The following is a 19,950-nucleotide window of genomic DNA, read 5'->3' as shown; positions in this document are numbered from 1 at the left end:
AAATTATTTTGTTTAAAAGTTTTGTTACATAAATATACATAGTTAGTGTTATTTTTTTTAAATAATTCATTAAAATTGGGGTTTATTTGCGCTTAACAATTAAACGTTGTAAAGTATTGTCATTTTGTAGACAAAAATGTTAAATCGTGAAAGTGCTCTATTTTAAAATAAAGGGGGTTTCCCAAGTAAATTATTTTAAGTTAAAATTCTTAATCCTAATTTTACCCTTTTAAAAAAATACTAGTAAAGCGTTTAATTGCTAAGTTTTAAATTTGTTGTAACTGTACCAACGAGGATCTTTTTAAACCCATCTTCTTTGTGATTTTATAGTTAAACATTTTGCACAGTGACAGTCAATATTTATGTGAAACTTTTGGGTTGCTAAGAATGGACACTTGTCCGTTGCGAGTTTTGGAGCTGTATAGCGGTATAGGGGGAATGCATTTTGCAATGCGAGGAACCAAAACAACCTTCGATGTTGTAGCTTCCGTTGATATCAACCCTTTGGCAAAAGAAGTTTACAAGCTCAACTTTCCACAAACCAAATATTGGGAACGAAACATTGAAGGATTGAAGTAGGTAATCTTGGACTCTTTTCTTGATTCAGCAATTTTTCTTTTATTCTTGCTGCTGTGATTAGGACAGCAGAACTGACCTGATATAGGGAGAAACTCTGTGCTCATGTAAAACCCCGATGTTGCACCAGATTTTTTTCTAGTAATATTTTAACCCTATTTAAATTATTTTATTCTTTTATTCTTTTCAAAACTATTTCATTCAAAGATAACTTTTTGTTTTGTTAATTTTTTTTAACAGAGCTGCTGAACTAGACAAGTTGAAGCTGGACATGATCTTAATGAGCCCTCCTTGTCAACCATTCACAAGAATAGGTTTAAAAAAGGATACCAATGATCCAAGAACAAGGTACACATGGTTTTGTTGTTAACATTTGCGTTATAAATACCTGAATATATTTTATAAAAAAAATTGTAATAAGACCATTATTTGTCAATTATTTATATTATAAACTTCTAACTTCAATCTTCAGCAATTGGGCTCAGAAATATATTACTGAATAACCCTTTATGCAAAATTGTAAAATTCTAATTTAACTTTAGATCATTTTTGCATCTGTTGGACATATTAAAAGAAATGACAAACCTTCCGTCCTTCATATTGTTGGAAAATGTGAAAGGATTTGAAGTTTCTAAAACACATGAAATCTTATGTGAAACATTAAAGTCCCTAAACTATTCCTGGAAAGGATTTCTTATATCACCAAAACACTTGGGAATTCCCAATTCAAGACTGAGGTAAAGTCATTTTAAAATGGCTGGGTGTTTATAACCTTTACCGGATTGACATATTTACTTTTGGATTAATTGCAATTTACATTTTATGTTTTAATGTAGCAATATTTTATTCACTTTCTCAAAATTTACAAATTTTAAGTTCTCGTTTTATTTCCTTAATATTGAATTACGATTGGTTAAATTGGATTTAAAACACTTGGATCTTGATAAGCTTAATTTTCTTATCACTAAAGTTGAATATGTAATTTACTTTTTAATTCTCATTTGCAGGTATTTCTTATTGGCGAAGCGTGGTGACAAGAATTGGGACAAACTACCTAAAACCCTTGAAGATCTTGAATGCAAATCGCAACTGGAAGGTGATGTTAAATCTGGCATTGAAAATATTAGGTATGTTTTACAACTTGTTAACAAATTTATTTTTAGTAGTTCTATAGACCTGTTACAGGACTTAAAGCTCAAAAAATGTTTCTAGTCGAATGTATTTGAGCAGATAGTTTTCTTACCCTGAAAAAAACTACAAATAATAAGAATCAGTGTTGTTATATTTCGACTTTGTTGACAAATGTAGCCTTTACTATTTTTTTAACACAACAATTGCATAACAAAACTGGTCGCGCCCGTTTTATTTGTTAACTTATAACCAATTTGGGACGTCCGCATTTCAAGTTTTATTTTCCGCTAGATGTCATCATTGAGTCGTGATCATTCTGATTTTCTGGAAAATAAACTATTTAGATTCAAACGACGCTGTCTGTTGCTGAATGCTTCTGATCAAAAAACCTTTAAAAAACAGAGCTGCTTTAGACTTTTTTTTTTTTGTAACCAAGCCTTTAAAAAAAACGTGCGATGTATTTTTCAAGACATCACTGTGGCTTAGAAACACATTATTCGCATAGAGGGAGCTAGTTTTGATAACTTGTGTCAATGGGGACGCGGCCCAAGGTGTTCACCACCCCTACTTTATTTCGTTGACAACCAAATAATTTTCTAGCAGGTGTGCCATTGCTTATATTTTGTAGTGGCTTAAAACGGAAACATCCACGAAGTGGGTACAATTTGCGATAAGCACATATTCACCCATTGAAGGTGGAACAAAATCTTTGGTTAAAACAGCGATCTTTTTCATAAGAGCAGTGAAAATAATTTAAAAAAAGTTTAAATCTTAACTCAGGGCTGAGGTTTTGATTAAAAACAACAAGCCCCGAGTTACAAGTCAAACTAACTACGGACAAAAAGTCTAGCACATTTCCGAGTCCCGAGTAGAGCGCCGTAGAGCTTTTATTTCAGCCATTAACTTAACTGAAACAAGCTGAATATTAATCAATTCACTGATAAGGGTGTCATATAACTTATCCGTACACACTACGCGGTTTGAAAAATGCTAATCATATAAACCACCTTTATAATTTATAGTCTGCGGCCTTATCAGTCTCGACATGTGGCACTGCGCATGCGCACGTCGGACTCGGGACCCACTGGTAGTATTACCCGAGTCCTAGTCCACAGCTCTGGTTTAAATCACAGTTTGCAAACGATTTGGTTTATAACTTGCAACTATGTCAAGTGGATGTTAACTGCAGCGTAAGCAAGTGAAAACACCTTTGTAATGGACACAGGCTCACCAAACAAATAGCTGTCTATTTATTTATTTTAATCGTTATTTGTATTAAAACAATGGTCATTATGAAGCATTTCCTCCCATGGCTCGCTAGCGTTGTTTACCGTGAGTGTTGTATTTTGGAATTTTACGTCACACTTACCGATCTAGTTACATTGCGGAGCAACACAGTTCTGTTCGTGGTCGCTGAAAGTCACAACATCTTGCCAGCCAAGTTTTTATGTAACATTCCCTTATGTTGGCCTTTTAAGATCGTTTACGAACGGATTTCCGATTATAAACACTGGTTTATAGAACGATCCACAATGCGGAATTAACCTTTTACCGTTAACGTATAATTATATCACAATATATTGCCCCATTTTTTATCGCCATTGTATTTTATAATTTAAATTACTATTTCATCGCCTGTTTTAAACAACGGCTATTTATCGGTGAAAACTACTGTCATACTACCTGTTATATGATATCAAAGCCCATTCAGAAGTACGTAGCAAAGGCTTTATTATTCTTAGAACGTCTAACTACAATATCCAGCCATTATCTTAATATTTATTTAAAACGTTCAAATTGCTTCCTACTTCTGTATGGGCTTATTTATTCTACATCCTATACAACCTCCAGCCATTATGAGATTTATTTGAAACATTTGAAATGACACTTGCTTCTGTATGGGCTTCGATATATTCATTCTACGTCTTACACCAACCTGCAGCCATTATGCTCCAAAACATTACCTGTTCTTCTTGTACTTTGCAGTCCAGAGCAGACCTGCCAAGAAATACGAGGATATTTGATCGAAGAGGGCAACTCAGATCTAAAAGTACCAGAGCAGGTGATGGAACGCTACCTTCCCATAATGGACATCGTTAATCCACATTCCCGTGGTTCAACTTGCTTCACAAAGTCCTATGGGAAGTATGTCGAAGGCACCGGATCCATTTTAAACATGTCAGGAGACGATCAAAAGATGGACTTGCGATATTTTTCACCGAGGGAAATTGCAAATTTAATGGGTTTTCCCGAATGCTTGCAATTCCCTAAACAAATGACCCACAAACAACAATATAAGCTGCTTGGAAACAGTTTAAATGTCGATGTTGTGTGCTATTTATTAACGTATTTGTTGAGAGAATAAAACTATGTTTTTAGTACTTCGTATTTATAACAGTGGAAAAGATGATAAAACCTGCAAATCAATTATCAAGCATTATGAAGTATGTGTGTTGTGCATTACAGATTTAGGGTAAATTTAGTTCAAATTTTCGCGATCATGTGTTTTTACACAACGTCATACTATTTTTATAAGCACAATTAATTTTTATAAAGTGTTATTAAATTGTCATAATAATTTTGCAACTTGCAAATAAAAGAGGGACCGGGTCTTACACAATATTTAAGGCTTTTACTATTCCAGTAAAGTTGATAAACTCATTTAAAAAAATGTTATTTTGCAAGTTTCGTGATGATGTATGTTTAAGTAGTTATCATTAACAAAATATGTGTTTAGGTAGATATTAATAGGACGTTAAATAGTTGGTTAAAACAGAATAACATCGAGACTATTCAGCAAAACGTCCTGCTGTTTTATTTGCTCTTCAAAGGTACAAACAAAAACACAAATCTTAAACAATGTTAGGACCGAAAAAATACGACACAGCCTTCAAGCGCAATTCGCTTTCTTGCATTTTGTAAGCAAAGCGAGCGCATTCCTACTTTACGGCAAAGTCGCGATTCTAGTAGCAGGCCAAGTACAGATAGAGCAGTCAATGAACTGTAGTGTGGCGCGAAATGCTCGGCTAGACTCTTGTAGTGTGTGTGCGACCAGCTGTTACTACGATGACGTAATGTTATTTATTTTCCTTCTCTCTCTTTTTGCTCAGTCAGCTGACCGGCGGCGAACTTCCTTTCCAGCTGCCTCGTATTCATCCGCACGCACCATTTTACGCCGTTTTTACGTTTAAAACAGCAATCACTGATCAATTTATGGATTATTCAATTACACTTTGGTTGTGAAGTTAAAGTTAACTTATAGTGTAATGTATTGTTGATGTGGAGCGGTATTAAAGCGATATTTAAGTGCAACAATGGTACTACTTAGCCTCGTGACCTGAAAGCGGCACCGAAGCAGCCGTTTCCCGCCATTGCAGCGCAGACACTTTTCCTAAAAGCTTTGACTTTTCAGCGTTAAATTCGCACCAGTTAGACCAAGAATCGTATGGCTTACTATAGCAAGACGCTGGAGAATATTTCCAACATTTCGTTGCCCACCTACAGAGGAAGCCAGAAGCATTTTGCCGACTGTGTCAGGTCAGTACATGTGGCAAGTAATTATGATAGGCATGGATGGTTTTGCGCCTAAATTAAACGTAAGTTGCTTATTTTAAAAATAAAGTGTAAATTTATAAGCTAAATGGTATAATTTCGCTAAATTGGTGTGATTTGTTTGGTTAATCTGTATCTTTTAGTCTTTTATCGGCTCGTTAATGTGGATTGCTCATAGGCACGTGGTCCCAACAGCTGTGGCCATGTTATGGTGCAACAGCTGATTTACTCGCGCGGGAATAGTAAAACCCGACAACTGATTATGCATTAAAAACCCTGCCAAGTGGTTATTAGTCGATTAAATACCACTTCTGGCTTTAATTTGGCAAAAAATTCAAGAAATAACGACCATTTTACGCAATTACCGGCGAAAACTTGTGATCCTTAGTGAACGCCGACAGTCAATGAATCATCGCCCAACAATCTTAGTTACGGGATATTTATGTCAAATCACTTAAACCTTTGTGTGAGCCTTTATATCTTATGGAGTTGTTTCGTATATCCGATGTTTAATGTTTATTTTAACACGCCTATCATTGCTTACGGGATAACACCTGTAATGAAATAATTTTAAACTCAGACAAACAACGTAAATCTGTTTCAATGGCTAGTTAAATACACGTAGGTGAATATAATAACGTTTTCTATCATAGATTGGACTTTTAAAATGAAGTTTAAATTGCGAATTGACCTAGTATTGTTCGCTTGTTAGACTAACTCGCCGTGACAAATCAACGTGGTTGTCCTGATTATCTGAAGTGTTTGGATTCAGGCCAAACACGGCCGGCTTTGTTTTGTTTAAAACTGCCGTTCTCGACACAATTTGTTGATGACTTGACTTTTCTTCTTAAACATTTTTTCCCAAGCTAATGTGTTTTAATATGTAAGTAAAAAATAATTAAAAATTGTAAGGATGGCGTTACTATGATATATATCGCTTGACTGTTTGGTTACAACGTGTTCACTTAGTTGTTGAACCAGTTTCAATTGTTTATACTGTTCTGTCGTTTTGTCTAATGTTGGGCGCTGTGTTTGTATAATATAGAAGAACTTAAAAAAAAAATTCTCTTCTACCCTTAGTTTGCTTCAATACTTTTTTCTGTTCACGTAATATTGCAGTAGTAAAGTATGTGTGAATATAAATCATTGTTTCTTTTGGTTTTCTCAAAAGAGTTAAACTACACCATAGCAACCACGTTGGTATTAATGCAAGTGCATTGTTTAGGCACTAATTCAAGTGCTTTATTACACGCAACTATGGGTGGCCGTAGTTTGCCGCCGATTGCAATTTCGTCGCTAAATATTGCGTAATCACTCGAATCACGAGCCGTAAAGTATCTGGTTTCAAACTTTCACAAGTCTCTTTGTTTATCGGGCGTTACGGTTGGCGTTTTGTGTTGTAGTTGTTACGTGATAGCCGTGTAATTGTGACGACATAACAGTCGAGACGCGTAAACAAGAATCTCGTAGTGCGGGTTTTCTTCTGCTTCACAAAATCAAGGATTTAAAGTTTTAAACGACGACCCGACTCTATAACCTCGTATAGTGCCATGTATATGTATTTTACTTTAACAATAGGAGCTGACGATGACAGTTTAGGCGAAATATACATTCCTTTAAAAAATGTCTGATCCTTGTTTTAGTCGTTTTTTTTAACTTTGAATATTATTGTTTCTACCTCTTATGGCATTTGGTGCTACTATCGTGGTTTCACTTCTGTAAATAATTGCTTTGTGAATGACTAATTGGTTCTATGACATGTTTTTTTTTCTGTTTTAGTGTGGTTTTTGTTGATGCTAGAATAGAATGCATTACGATTTGTGACCTGTGTATGACATTTGGTTTGTGGTATAATATCTCGAATAACAGCTGCCCCCATTTTATCGTAGCGCCACCTGTATTCTACGGCTCGGTCACTATTTTCCTCAGTTGATGTTTTATAACTGTAAGGTATAAATTGAGACAAATACGGCCATTTACAAAGAAGATAGAAATTATTATTTTGGTGCGTTGGACTGCTAAACTGCATACAGATTTGAAAAAAACAGCTTTTAGAGGATCCGAAAGCGACATTGTTTTAATGTAGAATCTGTTTTAAATAAACGTCACGTGTTTTTGAAGAGCGTGATTCACTAGACATCGTGGTCTGATGGTTCTTGGCCATTCTGTAGTAAAGTGGTGTTTTCTGTAGTATAGTGTAGTAGCTCGCTCCATGGCGAATCACAATTGCGCCGCCAAATGTGCGTCTTGTAGGAATCGTGTGTTGTGGGAAATGTTGGTTTATCCCAAGTTAAGTGCATCGTATAACCAAGGACCAGCTTACGTGCAGAATGTCACGGCGTCAAAACGTACAATTTTTACGTACAATGTTGTTGTTGTGATGATAAACGTACGACGGTAGGTTTGTTTTGGTGCGCAAACATGCGTACCTAGAGAATATAGATGACTGGCATTCTTTTACTTATTGGTAAAATCGGTTTAAACCCAAACCTTTGTCTAATTTACATCTCAAATTTCTACCCGTACAAAAAACGTATATGGGCCTTTTAAGAGAATGATCGTGTGTTAAAGCGCCTGCTGATTTACTTTATTAAAAAGAAAACAAGTTGTTATCTTGTTTCTTTACCGCAGAGCCAATACATTAAGTTCAAACCAGTAAATGTAAACAAATCTTTGTGTGAATTATTTTATCCCACAAATAAACCCCCTCAAAGTGTAAAATGTTCAAAGAAAAGAACTGAATACGCAGAAACGCGAAGAAGCTACCGATCCATTAAGCCAGCGTTGTTTATTTACGCCTTAATGCATAGTTCCACAGCCTGGCCTTGTGTTATTGTGTAATGCAGCTTGTGCCAATGCATTTGTGTGCACTTTGCTCTGAGCGAACTTCCGCTTATTATTCCACTTCCGTCCACAATCCGCTCCACACAGCCACAACATTGCTGCTTTGCACAAACACAGCTGCTGCATTGGCCAACAATAGACCTGCTCCATTTTTAGGGCCTTTGGTTTAAACGGCTTTAAACGTTTTACAGCCTGCGGTAGACTAAATACTAACTTGCGTCGCAATTCAAAATAAAACATGCAAGTAAAGTTACACGCACTAGAAGACAACATGACATTTTTAGTTATTTAACGGATGTTGTGCATTTGTCTTGCTCGCCTATTAGTAATGCGAATAATTTAATAGGTTATTTAAAAATTTGAAAATGTTTCCCACACACCTAAGGCACGGTTTGAGAATTACTACTTTATTCTAATGTCAAACGGTCGACTATTTTTCTAAATCCGCTACGGCATTTTATTGGTAAAGTAGCAGAAACATCACAAAAAATGCAAGTAGTTAGGGTTTGTAAACAGCCTTGAAAACCCACAGAAAAAGACGGAAAACCACAATTTAAAAAATAAGAACCCGACCTCTTTTCTGGCCACATTTAGTTGACCAACTCACTTCGCGAACCCTTCTCACCCTGGAAGTAACAGCACTTAGTTACTCGGCAGAAAGTACGAATTGAGTTGTTGACAAAGGCAGGCCGCAAACCCACCTAACCCGCACTGCTGGACAGTTGTGCTTTGTCCATTTTTCGATCGCCACGAACCGGTTTGACCCTCGCCAATATGCCGCGATAATTGAGCTGGTTTGAGCGTTCCACGCAACCTTACGCCACTTTGCTGAGCCACTGATCCTGCGTGCTTCCCGTCCAACAAAACTGCGTTTAGCACATCTGTCAAGTTTGCTAACCCTGCATTGAACAATTGAACATCTGTGAGGTATTTCAAATGTGTTTCAACGGTTTTCACTTTGCATCCAGATTCGAACGTTTAAGAGGAGCGTAAAACAGGGTTCTCACAAAGTCTTTAATCTTTAAAAGTCTACGAACGTCTTTAAATTGATTACATATTAAAAATACATTGAAAAACCCTATGATTTCCAAAAGTCTTTGAACAGTCTTTAAAAAATTATTTGATGTCCAGCTTAACTTATGTGTGTTGACCGTGGCATTTTAACTGTTTTGTTTACGAATTATTTTAAAAAATTGCCGAGGGATCCAATTGTTGGTCTTTGAAACATACTTCTTTAAATACCAGTGAATTCTTTTTATTAAATTGTGTGACAATCCTGAATAAATGGGTGCTTAGGGAACATATGCTTTACCTTTAGCTGGCACATATGTTTAGCTACAAGCTATTTGCTTTAGTAGCTACAGCACATTACAACGTTCTGACATCGTTAACGAACATAGTTGTTCATTCAAATGCGATTAAAATTGCCCAGAAGTCACACAAACCCGCTGTTGTGTCTATTGTTGGGAAATATGTTGCAGCTTATCAACCCTGGTATGTTGTGCATGGGTTGATGGCGTACAGTTGTTGTTCAAAAGTTTTAAGTTAATCTGCAACTCTTTTTGAGTAATCAAGTATTTTAAATGCTCCCACACAAGGAAGTCGCAAATGCCCGAAGCAAACACGAATTTACTTTATTTCTGTGAAGTGTTATATGGAAACAGCCACGAAAGCAAAATTTCCCTAACCACGTAATTTCAGCTTGTGTGTTTGTAGCGCTTCCCGCAGCGATCAAGGTCGCTTATTTCCGTTATATAGACGATGTATTGTGGAGCACACGCCCCTCACTAACCCAGTGTGGCTCGATATCCCGAGTTTGAAGAGCTCTCCCGTCAGTTGTACGCGTGTGACTTGCCCGATGTTGCCCAACAAACATCACGTGGGGAAGAGTCACGTAGCATCACTACAACAACGTCTGGCACAAAATAAATCGATATTCACTGTAATGTGGGTGCAGGGCGGAGCTTTAAAGACCAGTTTGCGAAATTCTTTCTGTAGTTTAAATGAAATTATATCCTAATAAAAATATCAAAGACTATACAGAAGTAGGTTGCATTTTGAACATTCAAGATTTTTGAAACGTTCAAAATGCTTCCTCGTTTTGTATGGGCTTTGATATTTTTATTGCGTCATACTACAACCTCAAACATTAGGGTCCAAAAAAATGTAAGCCCTTTTTGCGCGAATATTGTCTATTTTAAAACACCACATTTAAAAAAAATTGAATCCGCTTGGATTTAGGCTTGAAACCGCGGTTTGAAATTCGGCAAACCGCCAGCGCTAAATATCCCGCTCACACTTCCTAGAACCGGCAACGGGCGGCTACAACAAGCCGAAAATGGAGCGAATACTCGCCTCGCGCGCACACACACACACCGCACACGTGTGCTCCTTCTCATTTGCTCCCACTCCGCTCCTCATTTCGCCCACTCCATCCATGAGGCGCCATTCCTCCAATTGGCGCGCTTGTGTGCATTCATGTGAATCAACGGTTTCTCGATTCTGCTGACTTGGAATTTGACACCGGGCTGGGCTGGTGCGCCTAGCGTAGCTCGTCAATGGTGTTGTTGCGCTGAATTCTTCCGCCTTTTAGTTGGTCGTAGTTAAAAGCCCCTTCGCTCTGCATTCCATTCAAGCTTTCCCCCAGTGCCAAAAACTCCACTTTGGGCTTGTTTTTTCTCTTTTCCACTTAAAGTACTCGGTTGTCTGGTTTTGAAAAGTTTATGGAAACGAACTTTTTGAATTTTATGTCTGAAGTGCTTTCAACTTTAATATTGTTGTTTTAAGATAACGGTCATTAACAGAACGGTGTAAAAATGTAAACCTTTAAACAGAACTCAGAATACGTAACACCTAATATTTTGGCCCAATGTAAAACAGACGCGGTTTAACTCAAGTTACGGTCTTCATTAATTAAATTATATGCGCCTGATTTACCCTTAATTATGGTATAATTTTTTCTTTTTGTTTAGGTGTTGTTGGCAATGCCAAACACAGAATGGTTTTAAATGCCCCAAATTTGTATAAACTCAGTTGATTAATCAAAATGACAAACGTATGACCGCCCCATATGTACCAAGCAGTGCGTAACAACCCTTTAAACACGCCTGTATTACGTGTTGTTTGTATTACCAGCGCACGTGTTAAATACCAATAAACTTTGTTTGTTGTGTGTTTAGATTCGCCAGATAACCTGTTCGTAATACTACATTGTAACTCGTTTAAATCCCAACATAATTTCTATTAAAAAATATCTCCCCTGCCAATTATATTTCTTTCTCCAACGAACGATCGTAGTACAACTTATATGAAAGTTTCTGCTTGTCCATCGCTGTTCCGCTGACGCGCATATAATTCAATAATAAGGAACTGACGATGCCAGTGTAGGCATTTTCCTTTTTTACAGGGAACACATATTCCATTACAGAAAGTAATCCTGTGTTTCACTCAGGTTTACTGCTTACCCCCCTGTATATCATTTAACCCCCTATATATTGTTTTCAGTGTTACTTACGGTACTGTGGTCCACCCGAGCACCACAGCAACAAGTTGTGTTCCTGGATCTTCCGGCGGTCTCAACCTTCCTTCACTAGCGCCCATTCAAGTGCACGAACTGTGAGTCGCTTGCGAACCTCTTAAGTAAATTAAAGGTCTATTTAGAATGGTGTAGCGTTTTTGGAATCTTGTCGAATTATACTGGACAGAAGTAATAAAGGGGCTTAATCCAATTTTTTGGGTGATTTTTTCGAGTGAAGTTATGCCTTGACTTATCTTGCCAATTTTTTTGACCAACGCCGGATTGAATATTTTTTAGAAAAAAATCTACTCTAGTTTTCTATTTACATTTGTGCAAACTTGCGAATTACCGCTGGCGAAGTGCATCCACACCCAAATTAGATAAATTTCAGCAAAAGTTGGCATTTTTGGATGAAAATTAGCATTTCCATTATTACTTTACTTTAAAAGTAAAAAGCAGCTAACTAAAACTTTCCCCAATTTTTAAAGTTGATGTTAAGTCTTTATCGGTTAACAGACAATAAACACAATGATGGTTACAGCAACCTTTTTCAAATAGAATACAAAGCAATGTTAATAAAACATAATCAGAAAAAGTAAGTTGAACATCATCGCTCAAACACTTACAAGTAACTAACTATTTGAGCTCCTACCGCTACAAAGGTAGTAACACCAACTGCCGTAAGGACAACTACAATGTCAAGGCACCATGTGCTCAGTGACCTTTGACCGCAAGTCATAGAATGCTTACACAATTAAATCGGTCATAAAGCACTTACATGAAAATGCGCTTTACCGAGCTCACTGTTAATCTTAACAAATTTGAAACAAAAACGTTCAACCAAATACAAAGTGCCACCGGTAATATAAAATCGTCGCCAACATTTTGCAGCGAACCGCACATGATTAACGTGACGTCATCGGAGGACCACCAGGAGAGGGAGCCAGAGGGTGGTGCGTTCTACGGTCAGCGAGAACAGGATCGTAAAGTAAGACGTGAGATTGCTAACAGCAATGAACGACGCCGCATGCAAAGCATCAACGCTGGCTTCAAGTCGCTAAAAACTATACTTCCACATGCAGACGGGGATAAACTAAGCAAGGTGAGACCTTTAATTTTGATTTATTTCTTTGTTTAAATATTTCTACAAGGTGAAAGCTTTAATTTAGAAATTAGTTCAATTTACCCATATAAAAAAACATATTTGTATTCCTTTAAATAAACGTCAATTCGATTTGTTCTCAAACTGGGTCCATTGGCGAACTATCCACGTAACATCTCTCAACTTAATTAACTATAACTTTTTATAATTATATCCTCTTTAACGTTATTAAATATACATTTTTGAATATCTTTAGTCTGTAAGTATTTATAGACTAAATATTTAATTGTCGAAATTAAAAAAAAAACAGTTGAAACTGAAACAGGATTTGTTACACTCCTTAAAAACAAACAAGTCAACTTTATTCACGAGTTGCATTCGATTTACAAACTTAAAATTAAAACATATTTTTAATTAAAAAGGTGCTTTTTAAAGAACCTGGAGACTGATAAGTTCACGCGCAGACGGGATAAGCTGAGCAAGGCGAAAACTTTGGCGAAATCGTTTTCTTCGCTGAGCTTTTTGCAAGCTTAAAGTGAACAAAAAACTTAAGTAATTATAATTGAAGTTCGAATTAAATGAAATTGGTTCATCTCTTCGTAATGGTACTGCAGTCTGCGACCCAACCAAATCAAACAGTGACACAATTTTACGTCACAACCCATAGATTAAGAAACACTGATTTAAAGGGGAAAATGCGAATGTTTATAGTTTTAAAGAAACATAAGAAACCACAGTTCATAGTTTTTTCTCTGTTTTATCACAGGCGGCCATTCTTCAACAAACTGCAGAGTACATTTTCCAACTCGAGTCTGACAAGCTGAAACTACTCAACCAGAACGAAAAGCTGCGACGCGCATGCGCAGAATGCAGCTCCCCGAAGCACAGAGCGTTCCTCACAGATTTCTGCGAGAAGGTGAATATTGAGATAAATAAATTAAAAAAATCCAAAAAATTTGTAACTAAAGAATTAAGATTTGTTTTCTGAGAAAATGGGACGACCGTCTAATAAAAATTGGGACAAGTAATACTGTCTCCTCACATTCTCATATTTACCCGAAATGGCAATCTTTTTTCCAATCCAAAGCTTTTAATTGAAGAGCATTCGGTCGTAGGTTATAGTAAGCACCAATTGATTTTTATTACATGAAGATGTAGTCCTCATTGTTCGTGTATTCCAACAAAACAATAACATTATTAATGACGTCACTAAAGTAACTTATTCCTAATCCTACAAAGATGACGATTTCCAAACGTTTATTTCTTCTTTCAGGATGAGGGGATCGGTAGCCCACGAGAAGAGGACTTGGAAGATTTGAGGAGAGACTCGGTCGAAGTTCGGCAACAACTCGACAAGGAGAGGAGGATTAGATTGCTACTGGAGGAAAAGGTAACCTAGCAACGGAGCAACTGGGCAATTAAAAGGGTTGTGTTGCCTGGCAACCTGATCTTTGCGCTGTAGAATGTATTTTTTTCTGGCATCAGAATCAGAAGGATTTTTGGGGGTCGCGTTGCTAAGCAACAGAGTAAACGGAGATGTAAGAATCTGGTTGCTAAGCAACGGGTTTGCTATCGAAAATCATTAAACAAGGCTATAATGACTCGAAACTATTTCGTTGTATAAGACAAAGTTTATCGCTGTGTCTTACAAATCCTCGAATTCTCAGGTCCGCGAGTTCGAATCCCACCTCGCCTACCCGGAAAAACTTCGCGAGCTTGCCTCGGACGTTGTCACGCATCACCGCGCCATCCAATCACGTCAGCCGGTGAAGGAAGAACAGCCAATCAGCGCGCAGATGCAAACACAAGCTGATAATGTTCAGATGATTGAGCACTCTATGATCTACGTACCAGTAACTGTAAGTGGAAGGAAATAAAAACACAATAAAACAATTTTATCAAAGCTCAATTTTAAGTAGGCAACATTTCGAGCGTTTCTATGTTGAAAATGTAAAGGGTTATTCTTAACCTTCACAAAATGCCATCTACTTCTGTTTGGGCTTCAGATATTCTTATTACGTCCAACTACAACCTCCAGCCACTGTGCTAAAAAACTTTATAAGTAAATTAAAATAAGTTGTTATTTCATTTTTTAACCTCTAAAAACCTCTAAAAGTTTAACTTAACTTTAAGTCTCACTTTCATTTGGTTATTTTTCGTCAATTTGCCTTTTAAAGAGTGCCACCTGCATAAGGAAATGAACTTTGCACTTTTTGCTTGAGGCATAAAATCCCCTTTTTTAATCGAGCGCCACTTTGTCATCCACTTTCACTGAATCGGCGTCTTCTGTGGATTTTGCTTCGCTAAGGTCTTTCAGGTCAAAGTACATTGGATTGTTGTAGGTTTACCTTTATCGGGATTGCATATTAGTCATGGGAGCACCAATATTTTTATTTCATGTCAGACATTTTTGTGTTGTTTTGAAAATGAATATCGAGGTGTAAAGCAGTTACGATCAAAAAATGACCAAGTCGCACATTACAAATAAAATTGAGGTGGCACATTAAACTCAAATATGACTGTGAATTAGTGGACCAAAGTTGTTTAAAATCCGGTCAGTCCTAATCAGTTTTACAATCTTGGATTAAACAGTGCCATAAATTGACAGGTTTTTGAAATTTTTCACAGATAAAATTTTTGCTTAAAAGTGCTTCAACAACAGAAAAGTTTATAAACTTCAGAAGCTTTTCACTAGCTCGTATTTTTTCAAGCACTACTTTGTTTAAAAAATGTCACAAATTTACAGTTATTTGAAATTATCTTACAGACAAAGTTTTTTTTAAAGTGCTTCAAAAGCCCATTTTTTTAATGAAAAAAAAAAAAAAAAACTGTTACAAATTTAAGTAAAGCCATTTAAACCGTTCATACCCCTCTTTTCCCCAGCAAACGATCGCCCCGGCCGTCCAATCTCCACCACACCCCCCTAGCCAAGCCCCCCCGATGATCGAGCATAAGTTGGAGCGTCAACATCCCCCGAACTGCCAGTACGATCACGTGACCACTGTTGAATCGGTGCCAAGTGCAGCGCTGTGCGTAACCCTGGGCGACACACCGGAAGTGACGAGCAGACCAACGCAACAATCACTTCCGGTGAGTGAATATATTCGAAAAGGCAACTTGATGACCTCGTACGTTTGAGAGCCTTAAGTCTGCCTACATTTTAGGATTTGCACCCCATCTCTTCAAAGGGCGCAAATTTATTCGGTTTTCTAGCTGATTCTTCGGCCGACATAGCCGCCAAGTCGCCAGCTTTCTGCCATACTGGTTTTCTGCATTACATTGCATATTTCTAATGCATAGTAAAACAACAACTCTGTTTAAAACGTTTTGTTATGGCCGATCTGAAGTCCATTTTCGTTTACATCGTTTAATTTCTCCGAAATTTTACAAAATGCTGTAACTTCCTTTCTATGTTTGTTGAATGTATGAACTTCAGTCTAATATTCACCCCATTAAGTATGTTGTTGGTTGTAAACAAGCCAATCATCATGCGTTGATTGACAAAACACACAGGGGTACCACAACTGCCACATAGTCGCTGAATCTTTGTAATTCTTTAAAAGAACTTTAAGAACGAAACTGTTTTTTAACTATTTAATTGTGTTGACCATAATATTTATATATACTGTTTTCGAATTTTATTTAAAAACGCCAAACGATCTCATTTTAGATTTTAAAAGCTATTAATTTCTGCGAAAAGTCTTTAAATGTCTTGTTTTTGTACAAATGTGTTGGAACCCCGTGTTCAGCCGTTCTCAGTCTTTGTATTTTTGCTTTTCATGTTGTTTGGTAAATAATCAATAAGTTAGTTGAAACCACCGAGATTTTTGCTATTGGCGTTTAAAGAAAATAAAATCCGCCCCACTTTGTTAATATTTTTTTTAATTTTTTGTTTGTTCTCAACACAGGGAAAGCCCCGTCCTGTGGTTCCAAGGTCACGACAACCTTTGAAGAAACGAGCGATCGAGGTTGAAGAAGTAGAAACACAAGTTAAAGTTGCTAAGGTGAGGCGTAATAAAGTATTTCTGGAAACCTAGACATACTGCGGGTCATTGACCTTTCCCAGGGTCATTGACCGGACTCCGGGTCACTGACCTCGCTAGGGTCATTGACCCCGTCTGTCACCGTCTTTATTTGAATCACTTAACGCACATGTTATTACTCGTAGGGGTTGAAGCTTCGCTGGGTTTGACGCTATTTACAGTTTACGGCTAAACTTGCAGCCTTGAAATGTCAGTCACATTCTGCATAATTGTTTACCCATGATTGCTTAACATAAGTTTTTGCCGATTTTTAACACTCCAAAAGTTGATCTTAGTTTTCCTCTCAAGATAAGAGGCGCGCAAACTGGTTGGAAAATAAGGTCTAAATAAACACTGGAATAACACCAACAACAAGTTCCTCCGAGGACTCTTATTTAATGTTAATAAATTACCACCCAGTACCCTCAAATTTTCCTGCACACGTTTTAAACAGCGATTTTAACCAAGTCGTACCGATAAAAAACATAAAAAAGAAGATTTGTGAAAATCAGTAGTCCACTAATAATTTTTTAACCATAATGGCCAGAATTTTTTGGCAAACATTATTGACTTTTTTAAACGAACATATTCACTTCATGTCGACTGATCATATTTGTTGTCAGAAAAAAACCACAATGGGTCGCAAAATTTATTGAAATAATTCTATTATGCCATTTGTTGTGGTTTGAGCAGATAACCCCGATTTGTCACAATGACGTCATTAATTACGTCACTTTCTTCTCTAGGTTTCCAGCGTCCCACGTGCGATGCATTCACCCCCGGGGAACCCCCATCTCACCCCGCTTTCACCCACCACCTCCGTAATCGCCCCAAACCCCGCCAGAAACCCACCCAACCATATCGCGCCTCAGCAGCCAATCAGCGCGCATCACGTGGCACCCGACTATAGGCTCGTCGCTCAAGCTTCAAACTGCACAAAGATGAACGGACCAGAAATGGCGGCCGTTCCTGTGGACCGCCTGAACGCCCTCCCCAAAGCGATGACGTCAGAGTTACCCCCGGTCCAGTACCGCGTGCACCAGGGGGTGGTCCTGACCCCCCAAAACGAACCAACATTGAACCGGCTTAATTGTCTCCCCTCCATTTCAATGACCCTGACCCAGTTGAACGCCCTCCCCATAAATACCCCCTCGGCGCCCCTGTTGAGCCCCCCTGCCCCCCTGGTCACCCCCGCCATGGGCCCCGCGCGCGTCCACGCCCAGCTGCTGCCCGTCGTTGCCATGGATACGGTGCTGAGCCGGAGAAACGAGCGGCGCATCTCTAGCGCCACCACTGAGAGCGTGGCGAGTGATGAGGATTCCAGAATCAGCGAAGATCAAGTTCAAGATCCCAAGATCAAGGTCGGTGTCCGATATTATCGGATCGATTGGTCGATATTACTTTATCTAACAAGCAGAAAACCTTCCAAATCATACTGATGTACAAAGCATTGTGTGAACGTTCCAAATACAAACAAAGCGCATTATTGACATCATAATAGTTACTAATTAAGGATGTTGAACGCATTTTAAAATCAATTATACCTTTTTAATACCCCTCTATGAATGTCCTTAAACCTCACCTCATATTCACTTGTGCCAGACTGAACAACCTAATGTAACATGCGCAGTAATTTTTACGGATAACACAAGGTTTGTAATCCACACAAGCCCCGAAAAATCGAGTCTGCTTTTTTCTGAATTTACTTTAAAAAAAAAAGTCCAGTAACACTCTCTTAAGTCTAAACTTTAAAATAAACTGCAAGGTTGTAACTTACCAACTAACTTCCTCCACAGACGCAGACATCATCCTCAGACAAGCTCTCCCAAGCCCCAACCCCCCAACCGTGCCCCCCTGAGATGGGGGGGTCCCAAACCGTGGTCTCCCCCGGAACCACCCTTTCCGTCCTCGGCAACGGTCCCGGCTCCCCCACATTTGTACGTCACATCGACGCGGCCGCCACGAGACGCAACCTCGAAACCATTGTTCAGGTTTGTTACGTAATAACAGCGATTTAATTTTAATACTGGTGTTTTGCAGGTTAAAAATTTCACATTACGCGACTCAAACGTTTTAACAATTTTGTTTTAAAGTTTTTCTTTTTTATCACTTCAGCATTTTTTATTCCAAATAATGACTTTGGTTTGCCGAAGGCTACTTATTTGTGCGCACTCTTCTGGCCGTTATTACTTTTCTATTTGTAAACTGGCGATACTCTGAAAATGATTTGATTTTGAATAAAGTTTAAAACGACTTTTCTCTATCAGCCTTGTAATGTTAACCATCCTTAATATTCGTCGTAGCGAGTTTTGTCGCACTTGTGAGCACAAATTTATTAAGTAGTGGATTTAAACATTTAAGTCACATTAATATCCAGGTTAAAATCTACTTAAGTAGTTATCAAAATTATCCAGCTGCAAATTAACTTAATATACTTGCACGATGCAAACCAACTCACACCAACACATTACGCAGGCGATCGACCATCTTGAACAACAAGAGAGACGCAACTCACAAGATACTCCCGTGCAAGTCGTCACCCAACACAGCTGATGACGTCACACAATACAGCTGATGACGTCACACAACACAGCTGACGTCACTACGACATTACACCAAACCTTTGCCCGGTCGCAAACCTCGATACATGACGTATAAACCGGATTGGCTGCGATACGTTTAACTGATGACGTCATAACTTTATACTGATGAGTTCATACTTGTCCAATTGTCTTCGATGGATGACGTCACTACTTGTTCGATTGTCTTGACGGATGACGTCATACACAGAACTCTCAAGAGCCGATTACACGGGTGCTTTCTGCTTGAGTCGGGGTTCGATGCGTGGGTGCGGAAAATAATGATGACGTCATGTTACCCCTCGATATAAATGTATGATGACGTCACGCACGCAGATCCCGGTATTTTTTTCTTTCGTCGCCTTTTTTCGAATCTTGGTTCCTTTCGTTTCAGTCCAATCTTCGTTGTACTTTTTCTTTCTTGTGGAAAAACAAATAAATTGTCGCATTTAATGTTTTGTGCGAATTGTTAAGAGCCAGGTTTAAGGGGAAGTTGGTTTGAAACTATTTGGTTAATAATTGGCGACAATTTAATTAGCAGAGGGTTCAACTAATATAACGCTGCCAGGTTTTAGAACGTCCGAGTTAAGTCGTTAATCCGAGGTCGTTCCACTTCTGTATTGCTGC

At 38.1% G+C, this 19,950-nt stretch overlaps 2 protein-coding genes across 2 annotated transcripts; both read left to right on the top strand.

The window, feature by feature from the left end:
• Nucleotides 1-370: 370 nt before the first annotated feature.
• Nucleotides 371-4,117, top strand: LOC146137083 (tRNA (cytosine(38)-C(5))-methyltransferase-like). Its single transcript, XM_083394935.1, has 5 exons — nt 371-575; nt 817-924; nt 1,119-1,313; nt 1,584-1,703; nt 3,694-4,117. Exons 1-5 carry the CDS (start codon nt 388-390, stop codon nt 4,070-4,072), a joined length of 990 nt encoding a protein of 329 aa, XP_083251061.1. The 5' UTR covers nt 371-387; the 3' UTR covers nt 4,073-4,117.
• Nucleotides 4,118-5,098: 981 nt separating this feature from the next.
• LOC146137082 (uncharacterized) lies at nt 5,099-19,763 on the top strand. The gene is made up of 11 exons (XM_083394934.1): nt 5,099-5,244; nt 11,608-11,718; nt 12,512-12,722; nt 13,489-13,638; nt 13,996-14,112; nt 14,390-14,581; nt 15,606-15,812; nt 16,631-16,726; nt 17,491-18,105; nt 18,541-18,735; nt 19,220-19,763. Exons 1-11 carry the CDS (start codon nt 5,153-5,155, stop codon nt 19,295-19,297), a joined length of 2,064 nt encoding a protein of 687 aa, XP_083251060.1. The 5' UTR covers nt 5,099-5,152; the 3' UTR covers nt 19,298-19,763.
• The last annotated feature ends 187 nt before the right edge of the window (nt 19,764-19,950 follow it).

Source organism: Ascidiella aspersa, chromosome 8 (assembly GCF_963924565.1).
Source record: "Ascidiella aspersa chromosome 8, kaAscAspe10.2, whole genome shotgun sequence".
NCBI classification, from domain to species: domain Eukaryota; kingdom Metazoa; phylum Chordata; class Ascidiacea; order Phlebobranchia; family Ascidiidae; genus Ascidiella; species Ascidiella aspersa.
The sequence above is the reverse complement of the archived record's forward strand: the minus strand, read 5'-3'. Positions and strand labels throughout refer to the sequence as shown.